General features: G+C 44.8%; 1 protein-coding gene across 3 annotated transcripts in view; it reads right to left on the reverse strand.

Annotated features, from left to right (window-relative positions):
• The window catches only part of AFG3L2 (AFG3 like matrix AAA peptidase subunit 2), a 45937-nt gene extending 36547 nt beyond the window's left edge, over positions 1-9390 (reverse strand). Inside the window, exons 1-4 of one of the 3 annotated variants that reach the window (XM_075920999.2) lie at positions 9111-9388; positions 4298-4383; positions 2701-2800; positions 1642-1710 (exon numbers count right to left, since the gene is read on the reverse strand). In XM_075920999.2, coding sequence (XP_075777114.2) covers positions 1642-1710; positions 2701-2800; positions 4298-4300 — 172 coding nt within the window. In that variant the 5' untranslated portion in view covers positions 4301-4383; positions 9111-9388. Of the gene's footprint in view, positions 1-1641; positions 1711-2700; positions 2801-4297; positions 4384-9110 lie in introns of all 3 variants that reach the window. The other 2 variants (XM_006117495.5, XM_006117494.5) reach the window with 2 other exon arrangements.
• Positions 9391-12429: the final 3039 nt, after the last annotated feature.

Consider the following 12429-nt stretch of genomic DNA (forward strand, 5'->3'; position numbering starts at 1 on the left):
TATAACTATGAGAAATTTTTTAACTTTAAACTAACTACTATAACTATAACCACTAACTAAGTAATATATCTCAATCCTGACAGGAATGAACCCGGACAAGAGAGGGAGCAGTTTCTCCATCTGCGTCCATGGACAGTTGACAGGAACTGGCGAGCTGGACTGCGCGACGCAGAAACGACGCGAAAAGCCGCAAGATGGCTGCCACGCATGCGCGGTCTGGCAAACAACAGCTAAAAGATCTCCGATCTGCAGCGCCGGAATGGGGCTCAACACCATGAAAGGAACCCACAGTGGAGCACCCACGGGAACACTACCCGAAGGAGACTTTGTGGTTACTGTCCAGATAAGGAACAGATGTTTTAAATTGCTCTAGGAAAGGCTTATACAGGCAGTCCCCAGGTTACGTACAAGATAGGGACTGTAGGTTTGTTCTTAAGTTGAATCTGTATGTAAGTCGGAACTGGCGTCCAGATTCAGCTGCTGCCACTGAAACTGACCGCCAGTTCTGACTTACATACAGATTCAACTTAAGAACCCCAGGTGTCCCCAAGTCAGCTGCTGCTGAAACTGATCAGCGCTGATTCCAGGAAGCCTGGGGCAGAGCAACTCTGCCTCAGGCTTCCTGTAGTCAGCGCTGGTCAGTTTCAGCAGCGGCTGACTTGGGGACGCCTGGGGCAGAGCAGCTGGGGTGCTGCTGGATTGCTCCAGTAGCACCGCTCCTCGGCACTACTGGACCAACCCAGCAGCACCCCAGCTGCTCTGCCCCAGGCGTCCTGATTCAGCCACTGCTGAAACTGACCAGCAGCGGCAGCTGGGATGCTGCCAGCTTGGTCCAGTAGTGCCCAGAGAGGGCGCTGCAGGACCAATCGGCAGCGCCCCAGCTGCTCTGCCCCAGGGTCCAAAAAAAAAAAGCCTGGTCTGCTGGGGGGGGGGGGGGCACACTAGCCGTGCCCCCCCCCCCCCCAGCAGACCAGGGACACGAGACTCAAGCGGCAGCAGCGGGCGGGTTCCCGCGCTTCTGAGGCTTTGCCAGAGCAAAGCCTCAGAAGTGCGCGGAACCGCCGCTGCTGCCGCTTGAGTCCGGTGCCTGTGGTCTGCTGGGGACCGTCCCCAGCAGACCACAGGCACCGGGACTCAAGCGGCAGCAGCGGCGGGTTCCCGCGCTTCTGAGGCTTTGCTCTGGCAAAGCCTCAGAAGCGCGGAAACCCACCCGGTGCCCCTGGTCTGCTGGAGACGGTCTCCAGCAGACCAGGGGCACCCGAGCAGCTTACGAACGGGGCTTTCTCCCCCCGGAGCTCGCAGGTAGCAATCCGCTACCTCGACCTCCGGGGCGAGAAAGCCCCATTCGTAAGTGCGGATCTGACGTAAGTCGGATCCGCGTAAGTCGGGGACTGCCTGTATAACGCGTGATTATGTTCATTAAAAGGGCACTAAATACATATCCATAAAAGGAAGAAAAAAACCCCAACTCTAAAGCCTGTATGCCATATGGAACTAAAAAGGTTTTAATGATGGCTCTGAAACCACAGACTATGTGGAGCACAGTATCTGCAAACATCTAATACGAATGTATCAGTCTCATAGTTACAGAATTAATAAGTAGTCTAAAGTAAAGCTTGAATGGGAATAGCCCATTAATACCTTTTGTTTCACCAGCTGATCCTTTGGATTCATTAACCTTCTTTCCATTAGGAAAATACTTTTCAAATCCTATGAAGAGAACACATTAAAAGCATCTAATACTACTAGTAATTGATACTTCTATGACAAATGAGGGTACTTAAATTTAATAAGCATAAGTATTATGCACATATTACCCTGTATCATGTAAGTTATTAACCTCATCTCAATAGTAGTTCTTTCGAAAAGACTGAAGAATCACTTTATAATGTTCAGCAGAACATATCTGGTTTACTTTGACTGAAGATATTTACTTGGAAAAGAAAAATAATAAGTTTTTATTCTCTTAGTAAATTAACATTGAGCTGAAGTCAAATTGCTCTTCAAGTCAACAAATGAAAGGGTGTTTAATAAGGTACTAGGAAAAAAAGAGAAACCTAGGAGTGTCTGGAAAAGAATCTTTCCTTTTAATTACCAACCCCTTTTCACTAGACTCCATAATTCCCTTTTACCCCCACTACCTGGAGGATTAGTATTGAAAAAGCTAGCCAAAGATTGACAAACAGCATGAGCATGTCCTTCTCCCTAGTTGTCAAGCACCACATAGATGTATAATATTTAAATACAACTGCACTATTAACTCTAAATTAGACTAAAATATTTTAGATTACACACACAATTTATGTGACAAATTTGTGTGCATCAAGATCCCAATGCACACATGTAGAAAAATGAGCATTTATAATACTCATTAACAATTCATCAGAGCTTTCTAGTCCACACAAAGTTATAAATCAGGGATATGTAAACGTGGTTTAAACTGAGCAATGCACTAGCAAATTGTCAGGAACCTGAAGACTAGTTTAAATGGAATAAGATGAAGCAAACTGCAGTTACTTATTTTTAAACAGGAGGTGCAGTCCACAGATCCCAACATGCAATTCTCTATCTTGCTATCAGTGATCATTTCATGCTGGAACCTGATGTCTCTGAGGACAACCAGGCCAAATGAAATACGAGAGTGGTCTTCACTACAGAACTCAATGAGCTGCATTTCACTCACTGCTAAGTTATGATTACCTTTAGGAGGTTGGGAGAAGAACCTTCTGTAAGCAGCAATTATGTGTGCCAAGACAGTACTTCTGTTAGCAGTCACTCTAGCGGTAACCTGTTCATGAAACTGAAAGATGAAGCACAAACACTATTAGGCAACAAGAAAGTGTTATACATTTTTTCAAACAAGCTCTTTAAATTTTTTTGATGTCATCAGATATTACACAGTATATCAGAAGATTCTTTTCCACCCTAATACAGTAAGTATTGCTGAGGATATGAGCAAAGAAATAAAAAAATGGGATAAAGGTAGAAATTAATAATCATATGGTTTTCTGAAATAAGCAAATCTGTTACCTTTGCTGTACAAATCTATAATCTTGCCAACAATGTCAATAAAAATAATGAAACAAAAAATTATTATAAATAAATGCATATGATACACATTGCGGACATTTGGTTTTACACTTACATTTCCCATACAACCTCAGACATAAGATAATGTAAAAAATTCATGTAGTACTTCAAGTTATCAGCTAATGGGTATTTGCTGTAGCACTCAGCTTGGCTGGACAGGTGAGATCCTCACGGTTATGGCATGAGTTTCTTTGAGAAAAATCAAGATTATTTCTGCTCAGAGATTCAATACAAAAGAGCATATTAGACAGTGCTTACACTGAACTGAGAAGCCCATTTGAGAGAAAAAAATCCTAAACAAGATCTAAAGTTTAATATTATATATATGGATATATTTACAGCATACTGTAATATGAATTTGATATGTGCTAATTGAAGTGCCTTCCTTGTTTGCAGGGTTCTAGAGTTCAGTGGAAAGGATGCACCAGCTCTAGCATCTGATATGATTGTGAAACATAATAAGGGCTTTGGATATCTATGGAAGGTGAAGGAACTGAATGCTCCTATCTCCTTGTTATTCACTTCTGAGATTGACAGGCATGTGAAGGATTCTCAGTCTGTTGATGCCCTCCCTCCAACTTCATTGTGTATTGTCATACTTAAGGCTCTATGAAATCTGATTTAATTTTCTGATTTGTTTTGTTTCTATTTAAAAATGTATTCCATTTCAGCTCAGCGCCAGGGCTGGAAGAGGAGACATCTTCATTATTTTGTATAGCACTTGATCTGCATAGTCTAAAAGTCAAGGCTACTACGAAGGAATATTACAGCCAAGATATTACACATTCAACCTAATAACTATAATATCATGAAAAATCTAGTTTTAGCACATCATGCTACTGTTCCTAGGGAAACTGTCCTTAGGTTAGCTGGAGCTGAGAATGCCAAAGTGACCTAAAATGATACCCTGAAAGCAGTGTCTCTCAAAAGGGGAAAGAACAAAGAGCAAATAAAGCATACTTTGCCTTCATGGTGTCTAAATAGTTAGGCCATTTTATGCCCAGCCTATCAATCATGTGGATAAAACAGTTGTCATGACAAAGGAATTTAAGGAACCTTTATGTTAGGAAAAGAGAACAATACCTAATGAGCATTACTGAACAAAGGTGGTAACACTATAATACAGTCCACAATGGAGAGAGGTAGAGAGCATACAGGTCAGGTTTACACCTGAGTTACATTAAGGCTGTGATGCAACTCTACTCACCATTTTAACAGTGTCAGATAAATACAAGACGACCTGTAGGACTGAATAAATGCTGCCTCATGCTCAATCTCCTTCAGAATCTTATGCTGCAAAACAAAATAGCAGCATTGCTGGGTATTTATGACAGTGTCAAAATTTTTCACCATACAAAAAGAAAAGCCACTATATCCTCATAATTCCAATCCACACCAAGAATACAAAAGAATCACAGAAAATTCCCTACAGTTTCTGTTATTTCAAAATAAAAAACTGGTCACGGCCAAAAAAATCAAGTTTATCAATAAATAATAAACACCAGTACTTATTATTTACTGCATGGCAAAAAACTTCAAAAACATTATTTAAAAAATGTATTAAACCAGTGGCTCCTAACCAGAAATACATGTACAAGGTTAATTAAGTAAAAGAAAAAACACAGGACTGTATAGCACTTTAAAGACTAACAAGATGGTTTAATAGGTGATGAGCTTTCATGAGCCAGACCCACTTCCTCAGATCAAATAGTGGAAGAAAATAGTCACAACCATATATATACACCAAACGATACAAATAAAAAAAATGAACACATATGAAAAGGACAAATCAAATTTCAGAACAGAAGGGGGATGGAGGAGGGAGGAAGGGGGAGGTAAATGTCTGTGAGCTAATGATATTAGAGGTGATAATTGGGGAAGTTATCTTTGTAATGGGTAAGATAATTAGTGTCTTTATTCAAATTTGAGTGTAAAGTGTCGAATTTAAGCATGAATGACAGTTCAGAGGATTCTCTTTCAAGTGAAGTCTTAAAAGGTCTTTGAAGCAGGATGCAGGTAATCAAGTCGTTGAGACAATGTCCTTTCTGGTTGAAATGGCAAGAAACTGTTTTTTCTTTGTGATCCTGTCTAATATCTGTTTTGTGGGCACTGATTCTTTGGCGAAGTGTCTGAGACGTTTGTCCAATGTACATAGCAGACTGACACTTTCGGCACATGATTGCATAAATTATATTTCTGGATGCGCAGGAATATGTGTTCTTGATCTTATAACTCACTTGGTTGGGTCCAATAATGGTATCAGCAGAGTGAATATGTGGACAAAGCTGGCAACAGGGTTTGTTGCAAGGGAAGGTACCAGGGTTGGTATTAGTGTGGTATGTCCTGTGGTTGTTGGTAAGAATCATCTTGAGGTTAGGTGGTTGTCTATAGGAGACTATGGGTCTCTCTCCTAGAGCCTCTCGGAGTTTAGTATCCTGTTCCAGTATAGGCTGTAGTTTATTGATAATGTGTTGGGCAGGTTTAAGTTGGGGGCTGTAGGTGATGACAAGTGGTGTTCTATTGTTGGTTTTCTTGGGTCTGTCTTGAAGTAGTTGGTTTCTAGGTATTCGTCTGGCTCTTTCAATTTGCTTTTTTATTTCTCTGGGTGGGTAGTTGCCAGCTTTGTTCACATATTCACTCTGCTGATACCATTATTGGACCCAACCAAGTGAGCTTTTAAGACTTCACTTCAAAGAGAATCCTCTGAACTGTCATTCATGCTTAAATTCGACACTTTACACTCAAATTTGAATAAAGACGCTAATTATCTTACCCATTACAAAGACAGCTTCCCCAATTATCACCTATAATATAATTTAGCTCACAGACATTTACCTCCCTCCTTCCCCCCCAATCTCCCTTCTGTTCTGAAATTTGATTTCTCCTTTTCATATGTGTTCATTTTTTTTTATTTGTATCCTTTGGTATAAATGGTTGTGACATTTTTCTTCCACTATTTGATCTGAGGAAGTGGGTCTGGCCCACGAAAGTTCATCACCTAATAAACCATCTTGTTAGTCTTTAAAGTGCTACACAGTCCTGTTTTTTGCTTCAGCTGCACCAGACTAACACGGCTACATTTCTACCAAGGTTAAGAAAGACACAAAAATCTTCCAAGTACCCACCTCAACTCATTTAGATATTTCTTCAGTTTTACAACAGGCTACATAAAAATCATTACCAGAATCAGCACAAATGAGCATTTCATAAGATTGGGTACACTGATCTATATGCTAAAAAATGGGACTCTCTGGTCTGGCAGAACCATAGAGCTCAGGGACAGGGAGGTCTGGCAGCAGGAGGGCTGGTTCTGGAGACAAGCAGCAGCGGGGCTAGGGCCTGAGCCTGGGGGCAGTGAGCTCAGGAGCAGGCTGGAAGCAGCCAGCTGTAGGGAGGAGTGGAGAGCTGAGAGGCCAATGAAGGGGACCTCTCTATGTCCAGTAAATAACTTTGTTCAGGATCAGTCAGGTCCCGAGGGTGCCGGATCAGTCAGGTCCAACCTGCACAATATTTATATCCCAAGGAATAATTTTATAATTATATGGTGAAAATAAGCAATTTTCAGTACTAGTTTACTGTGACACTTCTGTATTTTTAGGTCTGATTTTGTAAGCAGTTTTTAAATGAGATGACACTTGGGGGTACAGAAGGCAAATCAGACTCCTAGAAAGGTCGAAAGTCAGTGTCTTAAACTAAATAATGTAAAATGGACCAAACTGATATCCTCTTAATATGACATGACAACCATCAACTACTTTATAAGTCTGCTTAGAAAAAAATAGAAAGTTTCCAACAGACCAATCCTTTGAAAATTAAGTATACCTTACATAAAGGCAGGCACAGCCAACTAAAGTAACTTACATAAAGGCATGCACGGCATACCAAATTACCTTACATAAAGGCATGCACGGCAGATCATTACATATGGTTATTTACTTCAGTTTCTTATAAGTTATGCTTTCCAGTCAAGATATTCTAGTTAATACATTAGGTTTCTTATGTTCACCATCATGTATGTTCTATCTGCTTAACAGAAGAATTACTTAAAAGGAAAACTTGGTATTTTGAATCAGAATATACCCGTTAATAATAATAAATGTGTTCAATTTTAAGTTAAGGCCAGACTAAAGTCTGCACAAAGAAACTAAGAATTAAAATAAACTACGCCTGAAATGAAAATGTGTACTCAGTCTTTGAGGTCTAATGCTGAAGAATCCCAAACACTTAGCATTAATTTATCTTTGCAGCAATGTGAACTGTTCTCCCATCACAGACAGGAAACTGAGGCACAGAGACATTAAGGGATTTGCCTAAGGTCATGTAGTACTGTAGTTTTCAACCAAATTTACACATACCCCTAGGGATATGGAAAGGTCTTTCGGGGGTACATCAACTCATCTAGATATTTGTTTAGTTTCACAACAAGCTACATAAAAAGCATTAGCTAAGTCAGTATAAACTAAAAATGTCATCCAATGACTTGCTTATACTGCTCTATACTATACACTGAAACATATATTCTAATTGATTTTATAAATCAATGATAAAAACGAAAAAGAAATATTTCCTTAATAGTAGGCTGTGACCAGTGTTCCCTCTAATTTTCCTACACGTGTGGAACATCATCTCCATATCGGAGAACATAAAATTCATGTTATGTATGTATGTGGAGAGGGAGGAGGCACAAAGGTTCGGAGGGCTCAGGGTTGGAGCAGAGGATTGGTGTGGGGTGTGTGTGTGGGTGAGTGATGGGGGGGCTCAGGACTGGGGCAAAGGGCTGGGAGTGCAGGGAGGGGGCACTAGGGGGCTGGGTTTCAAGCTACAGCAGAGAGAGAGAGAGTGTGTCAGGACCCTCCCTCCCCAGCTATCTCCCCTTACAGCAGCAGCTGGGGGGGGGGGGAGGAGGAGGAGGAGGAGGGATGTCTCTGCCCTAGCCATGATAGGTTCCTGCTGGGGCTGGTGGGAAGAAGCACCTCGCCCCGCACCATGATAAGTTCCTGCTGGGGGAGAGGCATCTCTCCCTACCACAGCTCAGGCAGTGCCACTTAAGAGAACTTAGGCTATGACATGTATATTTTTATTTCTGATTTTGTAAGCAAGTAGCTTTTAAGTGAGGTGAAACTTGGGATTACACAGGACAAACCAGACTCCTGAAAGGGGTACACAAGTCTGGAAAGGCTGAGAGCGATTAGGAAGTCAATGAAAGAGTCGGGAACTGAATGGAGTCCCTGTCCCATGCCAGGCTATAAGACAAGTCTCCCTTTCTAGCCAATGAAATTACATATAAGAGTGATCACTCAGAAAGCTTCTGTGCTCTACAAACCTGTGTTGTAGTAGCTGGATAGAGGCCACACCATTTCACTGAGTGAACAGTCACTGTCACACGACAGTGCTATTTGTGCAATTTTGCACTTGTTCAGATTCAAACCAGCAACTTACAGCTTGCAACCTGTGACCTTCCAGTTTACTTTTCCTTCTGCATCCCGGTCACTTCCTTGTAAAGTGAGCCATAGGAGATTTTTTTAAACACCTTGGCTTATGGGTGAGCAGCGAATAGTTCGTAGGGGTCCAGAAAACTTTGAGTTGATAAGAGCGCCCCAGCTAACCAGCCCGGAGAGCGTCCGGCGCCCTTAAATCCTCCCACCATCCCCACCTTGCTTTAATGCCGATACTCTAAGACCGGCCACCAGCTCCCACTTGGCGGGGTCACGCTGGAGGCCCGGGGCAGCCTGATCCGCGGCTCCTCAAGGACAAAAGGCAAAAGCCGAAGACTGCCCCTGCCACGCTCGCCGGTTTCTGGCTGGGGGCACTCGGCGGGCCCCGAGGAATCTCAGGCGCCCCAGGCCGAGCAGCCCCCTGCGGAGCCGGGCCCCGAACGCGGGTTAAGCGCTGGCCGCGGGGAGCGCACCCGGTCACCGCCGGTCCTCGGGACACCCCACACGTAGGCCTGGGAGCCATCCACACCCCCAACCGAGACTGACTGACAGCGGCTGCCCCGCCCCCCCCACTGTGTCACTCACCTGCGCCAGCCCCGGCCCGGAGGGGCCCCGGCCCGAGAGCAGCTGCTGCAGCGTCAGGACACTGGGCAGGCCCCGGCGCCGGCAGCAGCCCCGCGACAGCAGCAGGTAGCGGTGCGCCATGGCCAAACGGCCGCCGCGAGCAAGACTCGGCTGCGCCCCGGCCACAAGCCCCGCCCCCGCGTGCGAGCTCATCACGTCTTGATCGTAGGGCCCGGCCGCGGGGCGCCCCAGGCCCCGCCTCCTCCAGCATGGCGGCTGCGGCATTGGCCCCACCTCCCCAGAGCCGTTAGTCTGCCTGCCCCTGCCCCTGCCCCTCCGGCGTGTTCTCGAGTCTTGCCGCGTTTCCTCTGCGCCCAGGCACTTGCCCCACCCCCCACGCTCTCTAGGCTCCACCCACCGGCTCCCTTCCACTCCCCCCCCTTCTGTCACCCCTTTCCATTTAGCCACACTCTTCCCCCAGCGCCCCCTCGGACCCCAACGCCTGACCCCCAGGTGAAAGCCCTTCAGCAGAAGGAGGGAGGGAGCTGTGTCTGCGAGTCAGGGTGACGCGGGAGGAAAAGGTGACAGGAAGGGGAAGAGGGAGGAAGCAAGATCAAGAGAATGACAAAGGGACCGCAGGTGCCTGGGGCAGCAAAGGAGGAAGACTGAGGAGAGGAAGGTTTCTGTGTCAGATCAGGCCCTGAGGGTTCAGGGGTTGCCAGTATGTAGTGTCTTTTTAAAATAAAAGTCAAGATGATTTGGAGAACACAGCAATCTTTGTTCTTCCTGGCCCCTTCCATCCTTAGGGTGTCTCTCTCTGAACTGCAAGTGTAGTGAAAACAGCCCTTTTAAGAGACATGTCATAAAATGTATTTGCAGAACTATGGTCAAAACCCTATCCTGATATCCAAAATAAGGGATGTGCGTGTTCTCAGCCATACTTGTAGTTAAATTGTGCTTGGCCTGGACTGAGGTCAGTGGTAAGCAACCTGTGGTGCAGGGCTTGGGGTTTTATGTGTGGCCTGTGAGACATTTTGTTTACTGTTGTCCATCTGCACAATTGCCAGATTCTGCTGGTTTCCATCTTCAACATTTTTTTTCCTACCAGTATTACTAAAGTGACACACACATTAAGTAAGGACAGGTGAAGTGAGATGCATACTGATAGCACACAACATTAACTGTAAGAGCCATGTGCTTGCAGTTCAACTAGGGCAGTGGTCTCCAACCTTTTTACACCCAAGATCACTTTTTAAATCTCAGAACAGGCGAAGATCTACCGCCCCACCCCTTCCTTGAAGCCCTGTCCTCTCTAGTCTCCTCCTGTCCATCACTTGCTATCCTCAGCCCTTACTTATACACTGTGATAAACAGTTTATTTTTAAATGTGATATATAAAATTAAAATCACGTGTTTATAGTTATGAAATAAATGGTCTGTTTTTTATTCATGCTATTTAAATCTAAAAGGAAGCATTTATAATTATACATTTTGTGGGGACAGAGTTCTGCGGCTGGGGGCAAGGGAGAGGGAGCAGGGTGCTGGGAGGGCAGAGGGCAGGGTTCTGCAGCAGGGGACAGAGTTTGGAGAGTGGGGACGGGAATAGGGACAGAGTTCTGTAGCTGGGAACGGGAGTGGGGACAACGTTCTGTAGCTGGGGAGTGGGGGCTGGGGAGTGGGGTGCCAGTGGAGGCGGAGAGTCGCCTGCATCTGCCTCCTCCCAGGATTCCCCCCCTCCCCAGAGGGAATCCAGTGTGCACCTGCCCCGGGGCCGACCCTCCCCCCCCGCACAGGGAAGCCCCGCACGCACGCCTGCCCAGGGGCTGACCCCCTGTGCAGGAAAGCCCCGCGCACGCCTCTCCTGGGGCCGACTCACCCCTCCTGTGCGGTGCAGGGAGCCAATGCTACCTTCCGCAGTACACCCGGCAGAGCAGCTAGCACACTTCCAGAATTGCCAGAAGTGGCGCTAAGCCGTGGGACTTCTGTCCATCCCCAGGAAGCCGACACTACCTCCATTTTCTCTTGAGGTAAGTAGTGGGGCTTATCAGGGGTGGGAGGGAAATGAGGGCGGGGCGGACAGGATGCCTCATGAGCAACTAGTTGAGGCCTCGCGATCATCGACATGTTGGTGACCACGGAACTAGGGACACAAGTATAGTTAATGGTACGTCTACACTACATTCCTCTTTTGATAGAAGAATGCAAATGAAGACATTCGAAATTGCAAATGAAGTCAGGATTTAAATATCTCACGCTTCATTTGCATAATCTCATTATGGTGCTATTTTGAAATAGCACTATTTGGAAATAAAACACGCTGTGTAGATGCGTTATTTTGAGAGAAAACCCTTCTCTGGAAATAACCCTTATTCCTCATAAAATGAGGTTTAACAGTTATTTTGGGAGAAGGGTTTTCTCTCGAAATAACGCGTCTACTCAGCATGTTTTATTTCATTTCAAAATAGCGCCATAACGAGATTATGCTAATGAAGCGCGAGCTATTTAAATCCCAGCTTCATTTACAAATTCGAATGTCTTCATTTGCATCCTTCTATCGAAAGAAGGTGCAAGTATAGACATACCCCAAGGCTGCATCTAGACTGGCACGATTTTGCGGAAATACTTTTAACGGAAAAGTTTTTCCATTAAAAGTATTTCCGCAAAAGAGTGTCTATATTGGCATGAAGCAAAATGCAGGACAATGTAGCACTTTAAAGACTAACAAGATGGTTTATTAGATGATGAGCTTTCGTGGGCCAGACCCACTTCCTCAGATCAAATCTGGCCCACGAAAGCTCATCATCTAATAAACCATCTTGTTAGTCTTTAAAGTGCTACATTGTCCTGAATTTTGCTTCAGCTACCCCAGACTAACACGGCTACATTTCTATCACTATATTGGCATGGATGCTTTTGCGCAAAAAGTGCTTTTGCACAAAAGCATCCGTGCCCAGGATAGACGTGCTTTTGCGCAAGAAAGCTCTGATGGCCATTTTAGCCATCGGGCTTTCTTGTGCAAAAAATTAAGGTGCCTTTCTACACTGGCCCTCTTGCACAATTATTCTTGCGCAAGAGGGCTTATCCCTGAGCAGGAGCATCAAAGTATTTGCGCAAGAAGCACTGAATTCTTACATTAGAACGTCAGTGCTTTTGCGCAAATTCAAGTGGCCAATGTAGACAGCTGGCAAGTTTTTGCACAAAAGCAGCTGCTTTTGTGCAAAATCTTGCCAATCTAGACACACCCCAAGAGTGCCTTATCCCAGGAGTCCGTCTTGGTTACGACCAGGGATGAAAGTAATTTAAATGTCTTATAGGTACTGTCCTATTGCAACCCGTGTTC

Source organism: Pelodiscus sinensis, chromosome 2, assembly GCF_052426305.1.
Source record: "Pelodiscus sinensis isolate ZL-2025 chromosome 2, ASM5242630v1, whole genome shotgun sequence".
NCBI lineage: Eukaryota > Metazoa > Chordata > Testudines > Trionychidae > Pelodiscus > Pelodiscus sinensis.